Here is a 26,393-nt window from a genome sequence, read left to right as displayed (position 1 = left end):
GCGAGTGTGCATGCGCATGTGAGTGTATGTGTAGGCTGGGAAAGAGTTTGACTCTTTATTTGGTGTGTGTGTTTGTGCATGCCTGCATATGTGACTGTGTGCCTGAACATGTGTGTGTGTGTGTGTGTGTGCTTCTCCTATGCTGGAAAAGTGAAAAGGGGCTGTCAGGGGCTTCTGGGGGCCTCATCTGGCATAAATGCCATGACACAACACTGCTGCTATACTCACAAGATGCTACCATGGCAACAAGGTGTTGCAGAGGTTCGGAGGAGAGTTAAGTGCCAGGAGCAACACATATTCTGTCAGCCTTACCAGGAACACACACAAAGGAGCTGTCCCCCATTACATTGCGCTACTTTTAAACCGAGTTCTCAAATGACAGATGATTGACATCCCAGTACACTATGTGACTCACATGTAATGACTGGTCTTTTAGTGAGTCAGTCTTTATATTAGAGGAGGAGACACGTGGCGTTCTGTTACTCTGAAAGGTTGAATGTCCCTGGGGACCAAGACAGCCAACTTCTGACTCACACACACACACACACACACACACACACACACACACACACACACACACACACACACACACACACACAGACAGACAGACAGACAGACACAGAAACATACACACACATGAACACACACACAGACACACCACACACACAGACACACATACAGACACACCGCACACAGCCACACACACAGACACATCGCACACAGACACACCACACACAGACACACCACACAGGCACACCACACACAGACATACCACACACACACACAATCACACACACCGCCACACCACACACACTCAGCTACCTCTTTGTCCTCCCAATAAAGAAATCATCACGACTTACCAGCAGTCAGTGACAGTTCTTTAAATGGTTAAATAAAGTGGGTAATCCCCTTGTAATAGGGCTCAGTGGAGCAGCACAGACATTTTGGAGATGTGTCCAACTTGTCAAAATAAATAACAGATCATCACTTAGCATATCGCTATCAGGCAACTCTCTCTGTTTTCTGTTTTGCAAAGAGTTTTTGTAGGAGGAAAGACATATAATAAAGATAAAAGAACCTGTTATTCTTCCTCCAACATCCCACAAACAACATCTGTTATTGGTTGTCTGATGGATCACGCCTACTTTCCTGTCTTGCATCTTGTAGAATACAGCATGAGCATTCTTCACTCTAGCTGTGCCCTTTAATGTGAGAAGACATGGGCAGCAAGGAGAGTGGATTCAAGCAAATTAATTCATGTATTATGTATGTTAGGATTTCGCTATGCAAACACACCATCCTTGTGTGTGTGTGTGTGTGAGGGGAGAATCCCCCCCCCATCTGTCAACTCTACTAGAGGTCCTCAGTCAGTGTAATGATGCCCTGAAACACATCACCATCCAGCATGACTAAGTCTCTTCCTGGGTCTCTGAGTCCTGCTGCATTATGACCTTAGCTGGGCCGGAGAGGGAGAAGGGAGCGGAGGCAACTCAACCCTTACCTCACCACCAACCTCAGCAGCTCTAGGACAGGAGGGGGAGAAGACGGCTGGAGACAACTGGAGCAGAAACAACACTAACGACTGCCTGTATGACTAAGAAAGCAGAGCTGGAGTAAGTCAATGAGGTGGTGGTTAACAGCCCGTTAAGAGATGTTAGATGCTGATGGAGAGGCTGCAGTCTGTACTGAATGTGCATTATGCCGGCCAGTGTGTTTGTGTAAGACTGGGTCCGCCCTGTGTTAGCCCGCTGAGTATTAGCTTGGGGGAGCTAACGCAAGTCTTCAGGTCTCAGGCGAGGTCAGTCATCACGCAAGCCAACTCCGTTACATGTTGATGGAGAAGAGAGCTGGATCATTTATTCTGTCCCTTGTGTTAGAGCCCAGCAGAAGGAGAAAGAGGCAGACAAAGAGCGAGGGCAGTGTAGGGACACACAGGCCCTGTAGCCATGAGAAGGAGATCAGAGAGTTTACACATGCAGGAAATGGACTGCTGTGGTGGCTGGGGACCCTGTCTCGCGTGGCCTACACTGGGGCCCGGAGTTATCAGAGGATAGAGACTACACACACACACTGGCAGATGGAGACAGGGGAAATGGGGGTTAACGGATCATAGGGACCCCCTGGGGAGAGGGGTTAACGGGTGGATACCGTGGATTTGTACTGTATCAACTTTGGAAACACAAACAGTGGCAGAGCACGCAAGGATACACAGTCTGAAAAACAACACATATATGAACAAATATGAACACAGAACCTGACATTCAGTATATACAGTTTATCACCTATGTGATTGTGGTAGTCTGCCTGTACCAAGATAAATCCATTAGCTCACACTGTCTGTTTGACATTCAAATGTTTACAGAAAAATTACATTTCGTACTCCAACTCAGGGGAATCCTGACAATCTAATGAATGTTCAGTATAATATGAATCATACCAATGGATCTCAAAAGTAAAGAGCCACTTAATGGGAGTGCAACCTTGAGCCAAAACATTCCGAGCAAATGCTGTTGCATACTCCAAGAGGATTGCATATTCCGTAAAGGCTACCAGCATTAAAGCTTAAAAGCTAGCTACCATATGGTAACGTCCGAGAAGGTTTATCTCCCTTTTTCTCTCTCACTTCCTCTTCCTCTTTTCCGTGTTTCTGTCTCCATAGGTCTTTTTCTCTATTCTTTCTCTCTCTCTCTCTCTCTTTCCCCATTTCTCCATCTCCATACTGTGCGCTGTGCCTCACAATGAGGTGTGCGCTTTCACATGTTAATTCTCTTCCTCACGGCTCAGTACCTCATACTGACAGCACACTCACTACTGTTATATCACGGGCTGATAAACAAGTCTGCTCCACAACACACACACACACACACACACACAGACACACAGACACACACACACACACACACACACCCAGATACACACACACACAAACACACACACACACAGACAGACAGACAGACACACACACACACACAGACACACACACACACACACACACACACACACACACACACACACACACACACACACACACACACACACACACACACACACACACACACACACACACACACACACACACACACACGCATGCACGAACAAAGGCATACACATGCAAGCATAAATAAAGGCACACACATGCACACAAACATGCACACACACACACAACACACACTTAAGCCCTGCAGTCTCTCTCCCGTCTCTCTGGGACTCAGCTTGTTGTGACGGGGCCCTGAACTTTGAGAGCAGCAGAGTGGAAAATGTCAAGTATAACGCCTATTACCAAACAAGCAGAATTGTTTCTTATCTGAATACAAATTGACAGAGAATAATAATAGTGTAATGAAATGAAGTCAAGCAATTTGGGACGATGGATGGAAATCACAAAAACGACGGTACATGAAAGAAAATGCCTTTCATGCCTGAAAATACGTTTTGCTGACTATTTTAACGTGACTGGCCCTTAGAGCAATTGAAACACCCTCGGTCAATTTCCCTCAACCAGAACACAGTTAGATTTGAACAAGCTAGACCAGTCAAGTCAGGTCTATCTCACTGATGGAGCAATCCCTCCTGGTAAGGGCTTAGGACATCTGAGCTTAATCCCCTACGTCTGTCAGCATGTGGAGAAAAGACCGGCAGTGCTGGTTGTGTTGAGCAGGTTTAACATTAGTGCACCAGTCAGGGCTGAGGTAGCGTATGACACTATTTTAACAATATAATCTGCAGGGTTTGCATTATACAGTCGTGGCCAAAAGTTTTGAGAATGACACAAGTATTAATTTTCACAAAGTCTGCTGCCTCAGTTAGTATGATGGCAATTTGCATATACTCCAGAATGTTATGAAGAGTGATCAGATGAATTGCAATTTATTGCAAAGTCCCTCTTTGCCATGCAAATGAACAGAATCCACAAAAAACATTTCCACTGCATTTCAACCCTGCCACAAAAGGACCAGCTCACATCATGTCAGTGATTCTCTCGTTAACACAGGTGTGAGTGTTGACGAGGACAAGGCTGGAGATCACTCTGTCATGCTGATTGAGTTCGAATAACAGACTGGAAGCTTCAAAAGGAGGGTGGTGCTTGGAATCATTGTTCTTCCTCTGTCAACCATGGTTACCTGCAAGGAAACATGTGCCGTCATCAATGCTTTGCACAAAAAGGGCTTCACAGGCAAGGATATTGCCGCCAGTATGATTGCACCTAAAATCAAACATTTATCGGATCATCAAGAACTTCAAGGAGAGCGGTTCAATTGTTGTGAAGAAGGCTCCAGGCCGCCCAAGAAAGTCCAGCAAGCGCCAGGACCATCTCCTAAAGTTGATTCAGCTGCAGGATCGGGGAACCACCAGTACAGAGCTTGCTCAGGAATGGCAGCAGGCGTGCATCTGCACAGGAGTGCATCTGCACGCACAGTGAGGCGAAGACTTTTGGAGGATGGCCTGGTGTCAAGAAGGGCCGCAAAGAAGCCACTTCTCTCCAGGAAAAACATCAGGGACAGACTGATATTCTACAAAAGGTACAGGGATTGGACTGCTGAGGACTGGGGTAAAGTAATTTTCTCTGAGGAATCCCCTTTCCGATTGTTTGGGACATCCGGAAAAAAGCTTGTCCGGATGCCGGCTCACTTACAATTTTGCCCGGCTTGTCCGGCTCACTTACAATTTTGCCTAAGAAGACAGCCATGAATAAAGAATGGTACCAATACATCCTCCGAGAGCAACTTCTCCCAACCATCCAGGAAAAGTTTGGTGACAAACAATGCCTTTTCCAGCATGACGGAGCACCTTGCCATAAGGCAAAAGTGATAACTAAGTTGCCCAGGGAACAAAACATCGATATGTTGGGTCCATGGCCAGGAAACTCCCCAGACCTTAATCCCATTGAGAACTTGTGGTCAATCCTCAAGAAGAAGGGTGGACAAACAAATTCAAGACCCCACAAATTCTGACAAACTCCAAGCATAGATTATTTAAGAATGGGCTGCCATCAGTCAGGATGTGGCCCAGAAGTTAATTGACAGCATGCCAGGGTGGATTGCAGAGGTCTTGAAAAAGAAGGGTCAGCACTGCAAATATTGACTATTTGCATCAACTTCATGTAATTGTCAATAAAAGCCTTTGACACTTATGAAATGCTTGTAATTATAATTATACTTCAGTATTCCATAGTAACATCTGACAAAAATATCTAAAGACACAAAAATTAATATTTGTGTCATTCTCAAAACTTTTGGCCAAGACTGTACATCGACTCTTGAGGGTGCCCGAAGATTCTTGGGGGTGACCGACGCTCACATTGGTATTTCAGCCCCCTATCCCCCCTGTAATTCGTAACCTGAATACCCCATGGCATGAATACTGTTCATGTAACTGTACTGACCTGTGTAGGACCAGTCGATGTCGTCTGTGAATTTTCTCTGGGCCTTGAAGTACGCCTCTGTCAAGGCCACTATAAGAGAAAGGGGAGAGGGAGCGAGAGAGAGAGAGAGAGAGAGAGAGAGAGAGAGAGAGAGAGAGAAAGGGGAGAGAGGAGAGAGAGAGAGAGAGAGAGAGAGACAGAGAGAGAGAGAGAGAGAGAGAGAGAGAGAGAGAGAGAGAGAGAGAGAGAGAGAGAGAGAGAGAGAGAGAGAGAGAGAGAGAGAGAGAGAGAGAGAGAAAGGAGATGGAAAAAATAGAGAGTTAGAATACGCTTCACTGAGAAAAACATACACTAATGTCACGTGAGACCCCAGCACCTGCTGCATGACACTGTATATGAAGACATACTTCTTCTCTCATGTCAAAGGACACATCCCGACCACTTAGTTTACCTATAGGGATATGATTGAGCTGCCATTTGTTGAGTGTCTCTCAAAACTGACTCTCTTCTCAAGGGCAGGGGAGAGAAGGGAATGGTGGAGAGGGGTGAGGCACAGGAGAGAGCGGTGAGGAAGGCGATAAAAGCGAGATAGAGGGCACTTCTCTCTCACTCCTTCTCCCTCATTCTCTGTAACTGATGAGGGTCACGTTCCACCCACTTTCTATGCCCGTCACAGTGCTGACTGTTCCAGCCCCTCTCATCCCTCGTCCATGCATCTCTCATCCAGCAGAGTTCTCGGTAAACAGCTTGGTTAATGGGAACGTGATGAAGGACTGGTCATCTTTATTGACTCACCTAGAGAGATCGCGTTGTTGTCCCCATTCCACATCCACATAGTGATGTAGTGAGCTATCTGCTACAGAGACAGTAGAAGGTAATGGCTATATGTTGATGTGTGGAAACAACACACACACGCACACACACACACACACACACACACACACACACACACACACACACACACACACACACACACACACACACACACACACACACACACACACACACACACACACACACACACACACACACACACACACACACACACACACTGTGGAGGAGATGAGACACATCAGTAGAGTTCAGAAGGTCCAAAGTAATTACTGGAAAGAGACAACCGTTTTGAGAGATGAATGGTCTAGAGAAAATGGCTGCTCAATCTGTATGTGTGTGTGCCTTTGTGTGTGTATGTGTGTGTGTGTGTGTGTGTGTGTGTGTGTGTGTGTGTGTGTGTGTGTGTGTATGTGTGTGTGTGTGTGTTTGCTACTGCACAAAGTATACACACATCTACTGCTCTAATTGATCTCTGCCTCCTCCTCTTTGTATATCTCTTTCTCTTTCCTCTCCATCTTTATCCCCAAATTCACTCCCATTACATTATCTCTCTCCATATCTCTCTTTCTCACACACACACAGAGAGGCTTCGGGTTGTTTTACACTATCAGAGTGTCGCTGTGTAGATCGAAGGAAGGATATTAAGCATTAGTGGATTTAATCCCACAGATCTTAACAGGATGGAAGCCTAATGATCCGTATCAAAGTCCACTTTAAGAGCACTATACCTTACCTACTGCTGACATTTGCACTACTGTGACAATCTTCCTCCTAACTCCTCGTCTTACCGCCACTCAAACCTCTCCATTTCAAATAGCTCAGTTACCCAGTGGACACGCTCTTTCTGACCTGGTAATGTCCGAGGATAATAGTGCTCTCTGTGCCATGTAAGAAAGGAAACAGATAGCTGGCAGCCTGGTGCGTGTGTGTGTGTGTGTGTGTGTGTGTGTGTGTGTGTGTGTGTGTGTGTGTGTGTGTGTGTGTGTGTGTGTGTGTGTGTGTGTGTGTGACACAGAGAAGGAGCTCCAGAGTGTTAGCTGGAATCAGTGTCAGATGGCATCCTCTACTTCACAGGACACCTGCTCTTTCTGACTGCCTGGGCTGCTGTTACCGCTCACCACTAGTCACTTGTTTTACTGGTTACAGCTTGTTGATTTCCACTGGTTCATGTGAAAAAATGAACCAAAATCTGTAGTGAGCAAGATTCTAAGTGTTGTTTAGTTCCTGAAAATCTAGTTACTCATATCGCTTTGTATCTACCGAGCTACTGCTTAGTTACTAACCCACCTGTGTTGGTGTTGTTACGTTAAGTCAGAGGTTAAGGGTCATGATTTTATTTTATTTATTTTTATTTCACCTTTATTTAACCAGGTAGGCAAGTTGAGAACAAGTTCTCATTTACAATTGCGACCTGGCCAAGATAAAGCAAAGCAGTTCGACACATACAACAACACAGAGTTACACATGGAGTAAAACAAACATACAGTCAATAATACAGTACCAACAAGTCTATATACGATGTGAGCAAATGAGGTGAGATAAGGGAGGTAAAGGCAAAAAAAAGGCCATGGTGGCAAAGTAAATACAAAATAGCAAGTAAAACACTGGAATGGTAGATTTGCAGTGGAAGAAAGTGCAAAGTAGAAATACAAATAATGGGGTGCAAAGGAGCAAAATAAATAAATAAATTAATTAAATACAGTAGGGAAAGAGGCAGTTGTTTGGGCTAAATTATAGGTGGGCTATGTACAGGTGCAGTTCTGACAGCTGGTGCTTAAAGCTAGTGAGGGAGATAAGTGTTTCCAGTTTCAGAGATTTTTGTAGTTCGTTCCAGTCATTGGCAGCAGAGAACTGGAAGGAGAGGCGGCCAAAGAAAGAATTTGTTTTGGGGGTGACTAGAGAGATATACCTGTTGGAGCGTGTGCTACAGGTGGGAGATGCTATGGTGACCAGCGAGCTGAGATAAGGGGGGACTTTACCTAGCAGGGTCTTGTAGATGACATGGAGCCAGTGGGTTTGGCGACGAGTATGAAGCGAGGGCCAGCCAACGAGAGCGTACAGGTCGCAATGGTGGGTAGTATATGGGGCTTTGGTGAGAAAACGGATTGCACTGTGATAGACTGCATCCAATTTGTTGAGTAGGGTATTGGAGGCTATTTTGTAAATGACATCGCCGAAGTCGAGGATCGGAAGGATGGTCCGTTTTACAAGGGTATGTTTGGCAGCATGAGTGAAGAATGCTTTGTTGCGAAAAAGGAAGCCAATTCTAGATTTAACTTTGGATTGGAGATGTTTGATATGGGTCTGGAAGGAGAGTTTACAGTCTAACCAGACACCTAAGTATTTGTAGTTGTCCACGTATTCTAAGTCAGAGCCATCCAGAGTAGTGATGTTGGACAGGCGGGCAGGTGCAGGTAGCGATCGGTTGAAGAGCATGCATTTAGTTTGACTTGTATTTAAGAGCAATTGGAGGCCACGGAAGGAGAGTTGTATGGCATTGAAGCTTGCCTGGAGGGTTGTTAACACAGTGTCCAGAGAAGGGCCAGAAGTATACAGAATGGTGTCGTCTGCGTAGAGGTGGATCAGAGACTCACCAGCAGCAAGAGCGACATCATTGATGTATACAGGGAAGAGAGTCGGCCCAAGAATTGAACCCTGTGGCACCCCCATACAGACTGCCAGAGGTCCGGACAGCAGACCCTCCGATTTGACACACTGGTTAACTGTTGGTGAACCAGGCGAGGCAATCATTTGAGAAACCAAGGCTGTCGAGTCTGCCGATGAGGATGTGGTGATTGACAGAGTCGAAAGCCTTGGCCAGATCAATGAATACGGCTGCACAGTAATGTTTCTTATCGATGGCGGTTAAGATATCGTTTAGGACCTTGAGCGTGGCTGAGGTGCACCCATGACCAGCTCTGAAACCAGATTGCATAGCAGAGATGGTATGGTGAGATTCGAAATGGTCGGTAATCTGTTTGTTGACTTGGCTTTCGAAGACCTTAGAAAGGCATGGTAGGATAAAAATATAGGTTTGTAGCAGTTTGGGTCAAGAGTGTCCCCCCCTTTGAAGAGGGGGATGACCGCAGCTGCTTTCCAATCTTTGGGAATCTCAGACGACACGAAAGAGAGGTTGAACAGGCTTGTAATAGGGGTGGCAACAATTTTGGCAGATAATTTTAGAAAGAAAGGGTCCAGATTGTCTGATGACCAACTCTGTTTCTATCCTATGTTGTTCTCACGTGGTAGGTCTAATGCTCCATAATAATTTTAACCATACTGTAAAAAACTACGATGGGGGGGGGGGGTTGAAGGGAGAATGTTCATTGTCACCATTGAAGAAACAGTCATTGATATGAATACATACTCTTCATTCTATAGCATACGGGATCTAGGGTAGGTCTTTACCATGTACCGCGGACCTCTGTTTGATGCCACAATACTATCTGTATGCTGTAACTTCTAGAGGGGAAACAGACCTGGGAAAGGAAAGAGCTGTACTACACACACACACACACACACAGACACACACACACACACACACACAGCCCCCCTCCCCTCCCCCTGTTCCAGGCTCAGTGTCACAGAGAAAACCCAGAGGCAAATTAGATTACGATCCCTCACAGTAAGATATTAAGGAGCCCATTATCAACGCTAGCCACAACCTCCCGGCTCTCTCCCTCCTTCCTTTCCTCCCTCTTTCACTCCTTTTCTCTCCTTCTTTTGGTCCTCATCAGCACTAACGATGGGGCCCATATACGACCTTATCACCAACGAGCGCGTCACGCTCAAGCTGGCCTGGAACCTCTCGGCTTTGCCCTCCTTCTCACTCCTTCTCTCCGTCTCCTCTCTGTCACTATCAGCTCTAATGACGGTGCTCATAAATCTGTCTTACAGTCACACTCAAATGTCCCCGTTTCTTTGGTTCCAGGCCAACGTGCTTTCTAACCGTCACTAAGTGAATCAGTTGGACACGGAGTGTTGACCTCTTCTTTTAACCCCAGATCAGATAGACTGAGTGGGCGCCTGCCTGCCATGGTCAGGAACTAAACGTGTATCTGTTACAATAGGGCCAGTCATGACAGAAAGGCCCAACCTGAACACTCTGGCCTAGACAGAACATGGAGTCGCTGACCTGGACTTCTACTAATGAGTAAGGACAGTGTTTAACCATGGATGGATGGTGTGTTTGTGTGTGTGTGACTGTACTGTACACTGTGTTGCTGTAGCAGGGGAGAGTCTCACTAGAATGTTAATGAATGGCAGTTTAGTGGACCCCTGAGAGAGATGAAAGCTGGCTCAGACTGGAACTAAAAGACAGGAAGGATTCACTTTACTCTGGCTTGGCACTGAACCGCTCAGCCGCCCAGCGCATGTGGTTCACTTCACTGTCCCTAGGGACTCTCCGTACAGCCACGGTCGTGGTCCCTTTACTGGGGCGTGAAATCACGTATCTGGATCGTACAACACATCCTCCGTCTGTTTAGGGGACAGGGGTAATATGACAACTCGCATTAAACAAGAGGCACGGAGACAGAACGACTGGCACCATCTCTGAGTCTGTGCAGTGAGACGCTTCAAGAGCTTTAGCAGGGCAGAAGTGATTCCACGATGCCAAATGCCAATGGTCATCATTATTATTTCCTTTGGTCAATACACACTGAGAACATTCTAGAGAGCACCTGTTGGACATGAAGTGAGATATACATACCTCCCCGCCACACCCCATGACATGTTCATGTCACAGCTGCTGTGACTGAAAGCCATGTGTGAATTAGTGAATTAGTGGCATGTGTTCTCTCCTAGCAGGTTTTACTTGCAGGTCTTCCACTGGAGTCATACAGGGGGAAGATTGAAGAGGGTTAGGCCCAAATTAAACAGGGGATATTGCCTCTGAGCGCTGTCAAATGCAGCATTGTTCCAAGGGGACTTATATATAACAACGTGAATCAATGTCATGATGATGTATGTCGGTGTTTGAGACGGCCTATGGGAATGTGTCGTGGTCCAGCTGTTGCAGTGAGGTCAGAGGACATGTGACATGTGGTAACCGTGGGAACGTGAGACCTAGAAGCCAACTTGTGAAGGTGGTAATATAGGGGAACAGCTGGGGGTTAGAACAACTGTTCAGAACAACTGGACAGTGAAACGACAGTGGAACAAATATCCGTCTTGGGAACGATAAATCTTTTTTTTATTGACATTTCTTCATTGTCCCCGAGAGGGAAATTTGTTCATCCGCCATCAAGTTCACTTCTGCTGCATAGCAATTCAGCCAGTGTTACCTAGTGTTGATTTTTAGTGTAACATTTCTAGTGTTGATTCATGTGTTAAATTAACTCTGTAATTATTAAATTAACACTCATTGGTGTAAAAGGTGTTGGTTCAAATAACCAGTGTTAAACCAAAACCACACCCATCATTATCATATTTCCCAGCATGCTGCATTTCAGGTTGATTTTTAGAATCATTTTTTTCAATATTTGTTTTTTGCATATAAATTTATTGATTCATTAATCTTATTCTACTCAAATATAAATAACATAGATGTTTCTAAACTAATATAATCTGTTACTGAAATGGTTGTTCCAGTTGTCACGTCCTGACCATAGACAGCCTTTATTTTCCATGGTGGAGTAGGTCAGGGCATGACTGTCTAGTTTATATTTTCTATGTGGGGTTCTAGGTTGTTTTTTCTATGTTGGGGTTTTGGTGTGATTCCCAATTAGAGGCAGCTGGCTATCGCTGTCTCTAATTGGGGATCATACTTAAGGAGCATTTTCTCCAGCTGTGGGTTATGGGATATTGTTTATGTTTTGAGGTAGTGCAGGTAGCATCTCGTTAGTCACGGTTCGTTGTTTGTTTCTTTATTTGTTTTGTTCTAGGTTTTTCACTTTAATAAATTATGTAGAAACCATATTGCACTGCAGCTTGGTCCGACCATTATTACCACGAACGTGACACCAGTTTAGATCATTTATGTAGTCTTGTATCTTAGCCTTCCCAACCCAGCAGTCATTCTTAATGCAGGTTGTGTGTGAATAAAAGTTCAAAATGTTGCATATCCCCACTCTGGCTGGATTCCAATAGGAATTACATATCACTTTATACAAGCAAGCATAATGTGACTTGCAGGCCTGATGTAGCCTGTAAACCATGAGTTCCAGGCCACAGCATTAGGGTAAAACTAGCCCTGTGTGTTGCAGTGTGTTAAAGATTGACGTAACATATTTGCTGAGGGTCTCACTTGGTGAAGGCCACAGGACTGAACATGGATGAATGCAACAACCATGTCTCAACCAAAACCAAGGTTTTATACTAAGCAGCGAGTTCATTTAACACTGAAAAGTGTGGACCGGTATAGACGCTGGACCAGTGTTCAATTTAACACTCTCGGTGTTGATTTAACACTGGATCATTTTCTGGCTGGTTTAACTTCACCTTATGTTGAGAACAACTGAGTTTTTAACCAGAGTCATAAGTGCTAAAATGGCTCTGAGATTAAGACACTGGACAGAGCTGTCCTGTTCTCAGTGATAGGCCTGTGGAAGGTCTGCTCATGCATCATGGGAGTTTGTCTGTGACATTCCATTTCTGTGACAGATTCTGTGCCTCTGCGACTACTCCTCCCCTGATTCTGCTGCATCCGTTGACAGAAATGAGTGTGTGCTGTGCGTCGCACTCAAGAAGAGCCCATCAATCTCCCCTATGGTCCTGCACTCTGAAGGCTGTGTCAAGGTAGATTTTCTCCAAATTCTGTTTCATGAGATTAAGTTTAATGCCGATGGAGAGGGTTTACTTGTCTCCTCCTCAAAACTCTCCATGAAACACAGCATTTGTGAACAAACAACCCATGAAAAAGCCTGTTATTAATGTGAGCCGCGAGCCAGGGAGTTTCCTGGTGAGGGATGGCCTGAAATAATAAACACAAAGTTTCAGATCCTTCCTCCCAAGAAGAACTCATAAATAAATCAGGCACAGAGAGAGACACCCCTGGGGAGGGGGGAGAACACAGAGAGCTGGAGAAAACAGAGGAACAGAGAGCTGCATAACGCAGAGCCAGTATTTTAGAGCCAGGTACAGTCACTGTACTTACTGTAGTCAGCCTCACTGGGGTTGTGTGGTTGATGATGACATAAATGCTCAGTCCCACTTTGAAGTCATGACTGTGTGTACACTGGTAGAGTGTTTATTTCTTACTTGGGTATGTAGGATTGTGTCCATGTGAGTTAGTGGGGATGGTGTGTGTATGTTTTTGTGTGTGTGTGTGCGTGTGTATGCTAGAACCAGTCGATTCTCCCACTCTGAGTGCATTGAAATGCACCGTGTTCATCTGCTCAGCATCACAGCACTGAGCTATATAAGCATCTCAATTGTCTAATGTGGCTTCCTGGAGGAAAGGAGACGAGAAGGGGAAGTGACAGAGAGTATTGAGATGCATCACAGGTTTCCCATCAGTTCCATCAGTATGCTGGGAGCATCAGCACTGGACTCCTTGACAACCGTATAATGTCTTGTGGCGTCTGGCCACCCTGATTTCCACACTGACATCCTCTGATGCCTCCCCCATCGCCATGGACACACACTCCCCTATCTTTCACTCCCCCCCCCAACCCACCCACCCACCCAACCACCTTTCACTTGAGGTTCCCCTCCATATTTCACTGCAGTCTGCAGCCCCTCTCCCACCGGCTTTCCCTGAGTTCCCCCAGCCTCAGTCCTCTCATTCGCCCAGACCCACTATCTCCCACTGCCTCTTATTAAAGTCTCTCTCCTTTAAACAACACTGTCCTTTGTGACAGACGGCCCAGCCACAGACAAGCCTTGCTCTTGTCAGGCATCCTTGATGCTGGCCTTCTAGGCAGAGCTCCTCTGTCCAGTGTCTGTGTTCTTTTGCTCATCTTCATTTTTTCTTTTTATTGGCCAGTCTGAGATATGGCTTTTTCTTTGCAACTCTGCCTAGAAGGCCAGCATCCCGGAGTCGCCTCTTCACTGTTGATGTTGAGACTGGTGTTTTGCGGGTACTATTTAATGAAGCTGCCAGGTGAGAACTTGTGAGGCATCTGTTTCGCAAACTAGAAACTCTAACATACTTGTCCTCTTGCTCAGTTGTGCACCGGGGCCTCCCACTCCTCTTTCTATTTCTGGTTAGGGCCAGTTTGCGCTGTTCTGTGAAGGGAGTAGTACACAGCATTGTATGAAATCCTCAGTTTCTTGGCAATTTCTCGCATGGAATAGCCTTCATTTCTCAGAACAAGTATAGACTGACGAGTTTCAGAAGAAAGGTCTTTGTTTCTGGCCTTTTTGAGCCTGTAATTGAACCGTCAAATGCTGATGCTCCAGATACTCAACTAGAATAAAGAAGGCCAGTTTTATTGCTTCTTTAATCAGAACAACAGTTTTCAGCTGTGCTAACATAATTGCAAAAAAAAAATATATATATATATATATATATATATATATAAAAAAAAAAAAAAAAAAATATATATATATATATATAAAAACTTGGATTAGCTAATACAACGTGCCATTGGAACACAGGAGTGATAGTTGCTGATAATGGGCCTCGGTACGCCTATGTAGATATTCCATTAAAAATCAGCTGTTTCCAGCTACAATAGTCATTTACAACATTATTAACAATGTCTACACTGTATTTCTGATCAATTTGATATTATTTTAATGGACAATTTTTTTTTGCTTTTCTTTCAAAAGCAAGGACATTTGTAAGTGACCCCAAACTTTTGAACGGTAGTGTACATTTTCCTAAACTAATCCAATCAGATTTATTGCATACATTACTAAAATGGTTGTACCGGTTTAAATGGTTATGGTAGTGTGTTTTTTTAATCAAGTTTCTTCACAGTCATTCTATGCAGGTTGTGGGTGAATTAAAATCCCAACTGTTGCATATCCTAACTATGTCTGGATTCCAATTGAAATTACACATCCCTGTGACTTGCAGGCCTGATGTTGTCACGTTCTGACCTTAGTTCCTTTGTTTTGTCTTTTGTTTCAAGACCATATCAAGACCATTTCAAGGACATCTTTTTTCCATCTACGTAACATTGCAAAAATCAGAAACTTTCTGTCCAAAAATGATGCAGAAAAATTAATCCATGCTTTTGTCACTTCTAGGTTAGACTACTGCAATGCTCTATTTTCCGGCTACCCGGATAAAGCACTAAATAAACTTCAGTTAGTGCTAAATACGGCTGCTAGAATCCTGACTAGAACCAAAAAATTTGATCATATTACTCCAGTGCTAGCCTCTCTACACTGGCTTCCTGTCAAAGCAAGGGCTGATTTCAAGGTTTTACTGCTAACCTACAAAGCATTACATGGGCTTGCTCCTACCTATCTCTCTGATTTGGTCCTGCCGTACATACCTACACGTACGCTACGGTCACAAGACGCAGGCCTCCTAATTGTCCCTAGAATTTCTAAGCAAACAGCTGGAGGCAGGGCTTTCTCCTATAGAGCTCCATTTTTATGGAACGGTTGCCTACCCATGTCAGAGACGCAAACTCGGTCTCAACCTTTAAGTCTTTACTGAAGACTCATCTCTTCAGTGGGTCATATGATTGAGTGTAGTCTGGCCCAGGAGTGGGAAGGTGAACGGAAAGGCTCTGGAGCAACGAACCGCCCTTGCTGTCTCTGCCTGGCCGGTTCCCCTCTTTCCACTGGGATTCTCTGCCTCTAACCCTATTACAGGGGCTGGGTCACTGGCTTACTGGGGCTCTCTCATGCCGTCCCTGGAGGGGGTGCGTCACCTGAGTGGGTTGATTCACTGTTGTGGTCATCCTGTCTGGGTTGGCGCCCCCCTTGGGTTGTGCCGTGGCGGAGATCTTTGTGGGCTATACTCAGCCTTGTCTCAGGATGGTAGGTTGGTGGTTGAAGATATCCCTCTAGTGGTGTGGGGGCTGTGCTTTGGCAAAGTGGGTGGGGTTATATCCTTCCTGTTTGGCCGTGTCCGGGGTGACCTCGGATGGGGCCACAGTGTCTCCTGACCCCTCCTGTCTCAGCCTCCAGTATTTATGCTGCAGTAGTTTATGTGTCGGGGGCTGGGGTCAGTTTGTTATATCTGGAGTACTTCTCCTGTCCTATTCGGTGTCCTGTGTGAATCTAAGTGTGCGTTCTCTAATTCTCTCCTTCTCTCTTTCTTTCTCTCTCTCGGAGGACCCGAGCCCTAGGACCTGAGCTCCAGGACTACCTGACATGATGACTCCTTGCTGTCCCCAGTCCACCTGGCCATGCTGCTGTTCCAGTTTCAACTGACCTGAGCCCTAGGACCATGCCCCAGGACTACCTGACATGATGACTCCTTGCTGTCCCCAGTCCACCTGGCCATGCTGCTGCTCCAGTTTCAACTTCCACCTGACTGTGCTGCTGCTCCAGTTTCAACTGTTCTGCCTTATTATTATTCGACCATGCTGGTCATTTATGAACATTTGAACATCTTGGCCATGTTCTGTTATAATCTCCACCCGGCCCAGCCAGAAGAGGACTGGCCACCCCACATAGCCTGGTTCCTCTCTAGGTTTCTTCCTAGGTTTTGGCCTTTCTAGGGAGTTTTTCCTAGCCACCGTGCTTCTACACCTGCATTGCTTGCTGTTTGGGGTTTTAGGCTGGGTTTCTGTACAGCACTTTGAGATATCAGCTGATGTACGAAGGGCTATATAAATAAATTTGATTTGATTTGATTTGATTTTAGCATGGTCAGGGCGTGAGTTGTCTATGTTAGTTTTTCTATGATTTTCGTTTGTGATCATTTTGACCCCACGGGGTGAGATCTTGCGTGGAGCCCCAGATCGAGGGAGATTATCAGTGGTCTTGTATGTCTTCCATTTCCTAATAATTGCTCCCACAGTTGATTTCTTCAAACCAAGCTGCAGATTCCGTCTTCCCAGCCTGGTGCAGGTCTACAATTTTGTTTCTGGTGTCCTTTGACAGCTCTTTGGTCTTGGCCATAGTGGAGTTTGGAGTGTGACTGTTTGAGGTTGTGGACAGGTGTCTTTTATACTGATAACAAGTTCAAACAGGTGCAATTAATACAGGTAACGAGTGGAGGACAGAGGAGCCTCTTAAAGAAGAAGTTACAGGTCTGTGAGAGCCAGAAATCCTGCTTGTTTGTAGGTGACCAAATACTTATTTTCCACCATATTTGCAAATAAATTCATTAAAAATCCTACAATGTGATTTTCTGGATTTGTTTTCTCATTTTGTCTGTCATAGTTGAAGTGTACCTATGATGAAAATTACAGGCCTCTCTCAACTTTTTAAGTGGGAGAACTTGCACAATTGGTGGCTGACTAAATACTTTTTTTGCCCCACTGTAGTTGTTTTAGACACCCAAAGAGAGACACATAAGATGGCTTTAGGACATATTTTTAACAAGATTCGTACTTCCATGAAGACTTTTGTTGTGCTGGCAGCACAGAGGGACAGAGCGGCTCTGTTCTGAGCTGCAGCGTAACGGTCCGTCCGGTTCTACAGTTCTAATCGCATTTTACACACGGAGCGCTATGGGAACACGACACACACTGGCCCTCAACAGTGGCAAAGTGGTGTGAGTGCGTGTCTGTGTGTGCGTGTGCATCCATGCGTCCGTGTATGAGAGAGACATGGGAGGGGAAAACAGATGATGTGGGACAAATCACATGTTCCAAATCAGCTCTAAATCTTCTGTTGTTATTACAGGGCTAGATCATAACTTGAGATATGTGTGCCTAGGGCGTACTGCGTAGCTAACTCGAGTTTCCACCCATACATTAGACTGAACATATTCACGCTGTCTAGAGTGCAAGCAGTTCCCTCAGATCATCTCGTTCGAGTAATTTACCATAGTACATGTTACCATGACTACTGTTGACATCCTCTATTAGATTGCATAGTCAGATGAAACACCCTGTACTGGTGAATAATCATGATGGAGAAGCAGAAGAGAGAGTGAACACGGAGAGGGACAAGAGAGACTCAGCATGAGCACTTCGGGGGTGCAAGGTCCTCCATGGATTCTGTCACGGGAGAAAGGCCTGGTACGTGAAGTGAGATCCTGCCTCTATGTTTGTTTCCATGAACACCCACACACCCACTCACACTCCCGTCTCTTGCAGACAGATACACGGGGCTAAACAGAGAGCTGTACAGCCGATAAGACCGACATTCATCTGTCTCTCTCCTCGGATCCAAACCGCCGACGTTGAAATCAGAAGAGGAGACAAGCCATACCAGTGATTCGTCGACGTTTAACTCTAGACGAAACTCATTTAACATTTAAGAGCAACGGCCGAGATGGAAAACAAATCTAATCAGATAGAGAGAGACGGAGAGAGGTCCCGTGGACGTCTTTTTTTACAAACGTTAAGAGACATGGATCATTTGATCGTCCAGGGGGAGAGGGGGCTCTCTCTCTCTCTTTCTCCTCATGACGTACGTAGCAGTAGGATGACATAACTACACCGTGGGACTAATGACCAGATGTGGTAGATCACAGGACGTCATAAAGCACCCAGGGGTGAACCAGTCAAATCTCGACGGCTAATAGACAGCTTCTCTGCTACGCATCATCTGCATGTGTCACAGGTCTCTTTAGGCGACGTCGCTTTGATAAGGAACATGATTTACAGAGCTAGGGGGGAAAAAAGAGTTCTGAAAGGGTTCTGGGTTCTAAACGGAACCGTTCATTTGAAGAACCCCTTTTGGGTTCTATGGCATCAGGTGTATGATTGTCTTCATTCACAGGTCATGTTACTTTATTAAGGCAAATTGCTCCTATTATAAATAGTATCATAATACACAGTTAATAAAGGTTTTATTAGCAGTAATTATTTATGAGCATGATTGGATGTAATGATTCTAAACCAGGTTGCAGTTCAATTGGTTACAGGTTTGACCCAGACACATTTTGCGTCCGCAACACTAGCAGGTGTCTCTTCAGTAGGAGACTCCTATTCTATTTTTAATAGTCCTTCTGGCTTTTCATTGTGTTTCATTATCTGGTGCACTAGTCTAGGGCTTTGTTTCCTTTATTCCATGTACATTCTGTCAAGGTTCAAAGGAAACTGCAGTGGACATGCTGCCAAATGCCAATTAACTATACACCGTGGGTTTAGAGAAGAGTAAACGAGCCTAATTAATGATGCTGGATCCCATAACAGCACTCACCCAGGCTCACCCACCTTCACCACATCCACATAGGGTAGTTACACTTGCAAACACCGTATATAGTCTTTTCTATTGTGTTATTGACTGTACGTTTGTTAATCCCATGTGAAACTCTGTGTTGTTGTCTGTTCACACTGCTTTGCTTTATCTTGGCCAGGTCGCCGTTGTAAATGAGAACTTGTTCTCAACTGGCCTACCTGGTTAAATAAAGGTCAAGTCATATAAAGAGATGACACTGCAACTGTTACAGTCACACACATGCTGCTGCTGGTCATTATTATCATTATGCTGCTCATTATTAAAGAGAGCATCAACTATCTGTTCATGTCAGCCAAGAGATACTATTATATTATATTAAACTCTGTAGGTCTGATTGGCCAGCAAAGAAGAACCCAACACAAACTTTTAGAAAAAAGGGGGGTGTCTACAGTAGAGTATCGTGATAATATTTTTGACTATGTTACATTGATTCTATGACATTGATGTACTTATTTGTTGCTGGGTAGTTAACATGAGTTATCGCTAGCCGGTTGTACCAGCGCCAAAACATCTCCTCCTATAGGTTGGTCACAATCTTCTTTTTAAATGGTGAGGTGAGCCAACATGTTTTCAGCTCTTTTATATCCCTTACTAATCAAAACTCGTTTTTATTATGGCTCTCTGTTGTCCCTCTGTAGCAGACATATAGTGAGCAATAGGTTTTTAACATTGAATAGCCCAGAAAATCTCAGTGTCAAGTCGCAATACATATAGAAGTATGATATATCGTGATACATATCGTATCGGCACTTACAGTTGAAGCCGAAAGTTCACCATCTCGTGCTGTTACTTCATGCATCCCAATCACACCCAATGAGATAACAGTGTTACTTCATACATCCCAATCACACCCATTGAGATAACAATGTTACTTCATACATCCCAATCACACCCAATGAGATAACAGTGTTACTTCATACATCCCAATCACACCCATTGAGATAACAATGTTACTTCATACATCCCAATCACACCCATTGAGATAACAGTGTTACTTAATACATCCCAATCACACCCATTGAGATAACAGTGTGGAAGATCAATTCTTCACATTCATTCAATAACCCTCTAGGGTCATTCCATGTCATTTCAGCATTTCAGCCATGACACCCACCATGTCAGATTGTTCTGAAATCGTTTACGTAGTTAGAAACAGATAATGTGAGCAATCCTTCAACACTATTTTGTTGAAATATTACTTGCTATATGAGAAATGAAGCTAATTGATTGCACCCAAATCCATTCAACATGAATTCAATATTCAATACATATACCTAACATCCAATTTGGATGAGAAATTCAAAGAACTTGTCAAAAGCCCCAATACCAGGATGTAGGATGGGACGTAACAACTTCAATTAATAATTTATCTAAACGGGGGAAAAAACATTATCAAATTCACTGGGAATACATTACATAGGGTGAAGAAGCAATACTCCAAGCCGCAACTCCATGCTACTTGTCAGATACTAAGGATTTGTTGTTGGGGTGTGGCATCTGTGGGTGGCTTCAAACAGTTTTGTTGGATTCCCCGTGTCTAACTCATTGTTAGAAAAAAGTTTGGTCCAAATCAGATGTTAGGTACTATGATTTGTGAATATTATATGAATCCTATACATTTAAATGGCCAAATTTGGATGTAATCTGATGTAATTAGCTTAATTTCTCAGAGATAAAATGATATTTCAACAAAATAATGTTGCAGGAATGGTAATCGTATCTCTTTCTAACTACAGAAACAATTTCAAAACAATCTGATACGGTGGGTGTCGAAATGCTTGTGCTTTTTGAAGTGGAACGACACTCTTGCCCTGCCCATAGATGGTGTTACAACCATCTCATTTAGATACATAATAGGGCAACATTATCCACAGTGATCCACTGATCAGCATCAGCGTCAGATGCATCAGATGAGATCTTCTCTGATGGTAGAACTAACAGACTCTGTGTGCTCTCAGAGCCTCGCACGTACACTAACTCTGTCCCTGTCCACCCAGCCCAGAGAAATAAAGAGAGCCTGTCCTATAGCGCTGCTGGCTCTGCTCAATGGGTATTATGTCATTACCACGCTGCTGCTTATGAACTCTCCCGGGGCTCTCCTGATCAAGGTTGGGGTCAGTTCCGTTTTCAATTCAGTCAATCATCCATAGCTTTCTATGAGGATTGTTCCACTTTCTGAACCGGTCCGACTGAATTGAAAACTAACCCTAGCCATGCCCACCACCCGTGGCCAAAACTTGACCCTGACACTGGCACACACCACAGCTGTTACTTTACAATGAGTTCCTAATGTACTGTTCTGCACTGTTCATATCTAGGCTAATTACCGTAATCTAGTCTACAGTAAATATATATATCTCTTCTTTCTTTCTCTTTTTACATATGGCATGGTGTGAATGTGTTGATTGTATCCAAACAGTCAAATTGGTGATAGTCTTGCATGCAGATGGATGTTTCTATTTGTGAGACACAGGATGAGTGCCTTATGCTGTTTGTGTGTGTGTGTGTGTGTGTGTGTGTGTGTGTGTGTGTGTGTGTGTGTGTGTGTGTGTGTGTGTGTGTGTGTGTGTGTGTGTGTGTGTGTGTGTGTGTGTGTGTGTGTAGCCAACTCCTGTATGGTGGCCTGGCATATTGAGGAACAGATGGCTTAGAGATGTGCTCCCTCCTTCTTTTCCCTCCAAATAATTTCCCCCATAATTCCCAATTCCCATAAAACCCCATAGCAAAACTGTCCATCTCTTAGATGCTTCTTTTAGATCACAGATAATGACTCAGCCAAGGGATTAGAAGAAACGGAAAAAGCAGATGGCAGATATCAAATCTCTCACAAGCACTTCCTCTTTCTTTTCCATCTAATCTTTGACCAGAAAACCATCCACGAAACCGACCCTATTGTCAGTGTTCATGCCAGGGAAGCAGTAGATAGACAAGACAAACCTTTTAAAGGATCAATACTATGGCTTTCAACATCAAGTTAAAGGCTCTCAATGGCATGTCCAAATGCCATCAGAAACACTCTGTTAACAGCCTACAAATGAGTCCTCTTGAAATATCAAGTCAAATGCTTCTATCAAAATGAAGAAAGTTCTCCAAATGTTAAAAGTCTCTTCATGATAAATCAACAGTGTAATTTCTCCAAATAGTCCTGAGATGTGTCCTGAGATGTGTCCTGAGATGTGTCCTGAGATGTGTCCTGAGATGTGTCCTGAGATGTGTCCTGAGATGTGTCCTGAGATGTGTCCTGAGATGTGTCCTGAGATGTAGATGTGTCAGGTGGAGTGGCATTTGGGATGCACATTTTAAATTCACCATGGTCCCTGTCTTTATTTGTTTGCTAGTGTCAAATATGTCACCGTTGAGTGAATGCACAATAGCATCAAATATAGAGACAACATTAGCCAGCTACTGACATGGGCTGTGCACACTCCAGCAAAAACCGCTGATAAATGCGTATCACACATAAATCATTGCACTTATCAAAATCTATAAATATTATTCTTCCTTACCTATCTGGCAGAAAACCAGGAGCTGCGCAATGGAAATCAGCACTCTGGATACAGTCAGTTCCATAGTCTCTGATTCAGCGGCAAACTGAATTTTAAACGCAAAAAAATAATTGTAGCAAAACAATCTGAATTTCTGGCGCGGGCGCTAAAATGCTACACTCTATTCATACCGCCGATGTCGGCGCTCCGGTCCTCCTGCCTCTCTTCCCTCCCTGTCTTTCGCTCTCTGCTTGGAGGAAACGGAGTGGCTCCACTCTCTCATGTACAACACTGGCTGGGTATGGAGAGGGGGATTTGGTATGCGCGCCGCCCACTACTCACACAGGCGCAGCGGGAGGGAAAAACTGATGGGTGAACATGCTCTCTGAATGGTGATATGAAATGGCTACTGGCTGGCCAGCGATAAAGGGAAACGTGCATATTCAGAAGGCAAAACTTTTATTTTTGTGAGCTCACAAAGACGAAATGCCAATTTAATGCCTAATGCAACTACACTAAGAAGTTGTGATTTAAATGAAAATAGAGCCAATCAGCATAATTGCATGATGGAAAAGTAAAACCAGGATAATGTCTAGGGGTCTCTACTATAACAGCTAGGAGATGAGTAGGGCTGTTTCATCATTTACCAATAATAAGGGCTTACGACTGTGCCACCCATCATCTGAATAAACCTTTGTGAAATTGTTGTTCACAAACACTTCAATATTCCTATAGGAATCCAGATCTCAAGTGTCATTATATTTCTCCTCTGCAGAGTACGGAGCTGGGGGTAGGGTGTTGGGTTCGCCCCATATGAAACCTCTATTACTGTTTCTCCTATTATATGGTGCTGGGCAACATTACAACGAAGGCTCACGTTCTCCGTGGCCGATGCGAGTAAGACATTTAAGCGTGTTAACCCTCGCAAGGCTGCCGGCCCAGACGGCATCCCTAGCCGCGTTCTCAGAGCATGTGCAGACCAGCTGGCTGGAGTGTTCACGGACATATTCAATCTCTCCCTATGCCAGTCTGTTGTTCCCACTTCAAGATTTCTGCTGTACCCAAGGAATCGAAGGTAACTAAACTAATGACTATTGCTTCGTAGCACTCACTTCTATCATCATGAGGTGTTTTGAGAGGCTTAGTTAAGGATATACCACCACCATCTTACCTGACACCCTAGACCCACTATAATTTACGTACTGCCTCCATCCACGGATAACACAATCGCTATCACACTGCACACTGCCCTATCCCATCTGGACAAGAGGAATACCTACGTAAGAATGATGTTCATTGACTAGAGCTCAGCCTTCAGGACCATAGTGCTCTCCAAGGTCATCACTATGGTCGGGGCCCTAGATCTGAACCCCATCATGTGCAACTGGGTCATGGACTACCTGACGGGCCGACCCCAGGTGGTGAATGTAGGCAACAACACCTCCACCACGCTGGTTCTCAACACGGGGGCCCCAACAAGGGTGTGTTGACCTGTACTCCCTGTTCACCCATGACAACTCAATCATCAAGTTTGCTCATGACACAACAGTGGTAGGTCTGATTACCAACAATGAAGAGACAGCCTATAGCAGGGTCCCTCAACTGGCCGGAGAAATAGGCCCGCTGTCACACACTGATCTGTTTCACCTGTCTTTGTGCTCGTCTCCACCCCCCTCCAGGTGTCGCCCATCTTCCCCATTATCCCCAGTGTATTTATTCCTGTGCTCTCTGTCTGTTGCCAGTTCGTTTTGTTCGTCAAGCCTCCCAGGGTTTTCCCCCTTGCTCCTGTCTGTTTGTAGTTTCCCCGGGATGACAATTCTGCCTGCCCTGACCCTGACTGCACCGTGTCACACCACCCTGGATTATTGACCCCTGCCTGCCCTGACCCCGAGACTGCCTGCCGTTCTGTACCTTTTGGACTCTGATCTGGATTACTGACCTCTGCCTGCCCTTGACCTGTCGTTTTGCCTGCCTCCTGTTCTAGCAATAAACCTTTGTTACTTTGACATTGTCTGCATGTGGGTCTGCCCTGAAACATGATACCTGTGTCTGAATCTAGTTGATGATCCCTGGCCTACAGGGAGGAGGTGAGGACCCTGGTGGAGTGGTGCCAGGAAAATGACCTCTCCCTCAACATCAACAAAACAAAGGAGGCTGCAGTGGAGAGAATTGAAGAAGGCGCCGCAGTGGAGATGGTGAAAAGCTTCATGCTCCTCAGTGTGCACAACACTGACAACCTGCAATGGTCCAGCGGCAACTGCTCTGTCCGCAAGCGCAGGGCACTTTAATCATGTTTACATACTGTTTTACACACTTCATATGTATATACTGTATTCTAGTCAAGGCTGATCCTTTATACAGTTGAAGTCAGGAGTTTACATACACTTAGGTTGGAGTCATTAAAACTCGTTTTTCCACCACTCCACAAATGTCTTGTTAACAAACTATAGTTTTGGCAAGTCAGTTAGGACATCTACTTCGTGCATGACACAAGTCATTTTTCCAACAATTGTTTACCGACTATTATTTCATTGTATCACAATTCCAGTGGGTCAGAAGTTTACATACAATAGGTTGACTGTGCCTTTAAACAGCTTGGAAAATTCCAGGAAATGATGTCATGACTTTAGAAGCTTCTGTTAGGCTAATCGACATAATTTGAGTCAATTGGAGGTGTACCTGTGGATGTATTTCAAGGCCTACCTTCAAACCCAGTGCCTCTTTGCTTGACATCATGGGAAAATCTAAAGAAATCAGCCAAGACCTCAGAAAAGGAATTGTAGACCTCCACAAGTCTGGTTCATCCTTGGGAGCAATTACCAAACGCCTGAAGGTACCACGTTCATCTGTACAAACAATAGTATGCAAGTATAAAGACCCTGGGACCATGCAGCCGTCATACCACTCAGGAAGGAGACGTGTTCTGTCTCTTAGAGATGAATGCACTTTGGTGCGAAAAGTGCAAGTCAATCCCAGAACAACAGCAAAGGACCTTGTGAAGATGCTGGAGGGAACAGGTATAAAAGTATCTATAACCACAGTAAAATGAGTCCTATATCGAAATAACCTGAAAGGCCGCTCAGCAAGGAAGAAGCCACTGCTCCAAAACCTCCATTAAAAAGCCAGACTATGGTTTGCAACTGCACATGGGGACAAAGATCGTACATTTTGGAGAAATGTCCTCTGGTCTGATGAAACAAAAATAGAACTGTTTGGCCATAATTACCATCATTATGTTTGGAGGAAAAGGGGAGGCTTGCAGGCCGAAGAAAACCATCCCAACTGTGAAGCACGGGGGTGGCAGCATCATATTGTGGGGGTGCTTTGCTGCAGTAGGGACTGGTGCACTTCACAAAATAGATGGCATCATGAGGTAGGAAAATTATGTGGATATATTGAAGCAACATCTCAAGGCATCAGTCAGGAAGTTAAAGCTTGGTCACAAATGGGTCTTCCAAATGGACAATGACCCCAAGCATACTTCCAAAGTTGTGGCAAAATGGCTT

At 44.7% G+C, this 26,393-nt stretch overlaps 1 protein-coding gene across 4 annotated transcripts in view; it reads right to left on the bottom strand.

Annotated features, from left to right (window-relative positions):
* Window positions 1-23,169, bottom strand: part of LOC112217161 (receptor-type tyrosine-protein phosphatase zeta) — a 60,839-nt gene extending 37,670 nt beyond the window's left edge. For 3 of the 4 annotated variants that reach the window (XM_042300171.1, XM_042300174.1, XM_042300175.1), the window contains exons 1-2: window positions 22,909-23,169; window positions 5,384-5,452 (exon numbers count right to left, since the gene is read on the bottom strand). In XM_042300171.1, the coding sequence (XP_042156105.1) occupies window positions 5,384-5,452; window positions 22,909-22,972 (133 nt within the window). In that variant the 5' untranslated portion in view covers window positions 22,973-23,169. The remainder of the gene's footprint in view (window positions 1-5,383; window positions 5,453-22,908) is intronic. The other variant, XM_042300173.1, reaches the window with a different exon arrangement.
* Window positions 23,170-26,393: the final 3,224 nt, after the last annotated feature.

Source organism: Oncorhynchus tshawytscha, linkage group LG17 (assembly GCF_018296145.1).
Source record: "Oncorhynchus tshawytscha isolate Ot180627B linkage group LG17, Otsh_v2.0, whole genome shotgun sequence".
NCBI lineage: Eukaryota > Metazoa > Chordata > Actinopteri > Salmoniformes > Salmonidae > Oncorhynchus > Oncorhynchus tshawytscha.
This window is presented reverse-complemented; position numbering and strand designations above follow the sequence as displayed.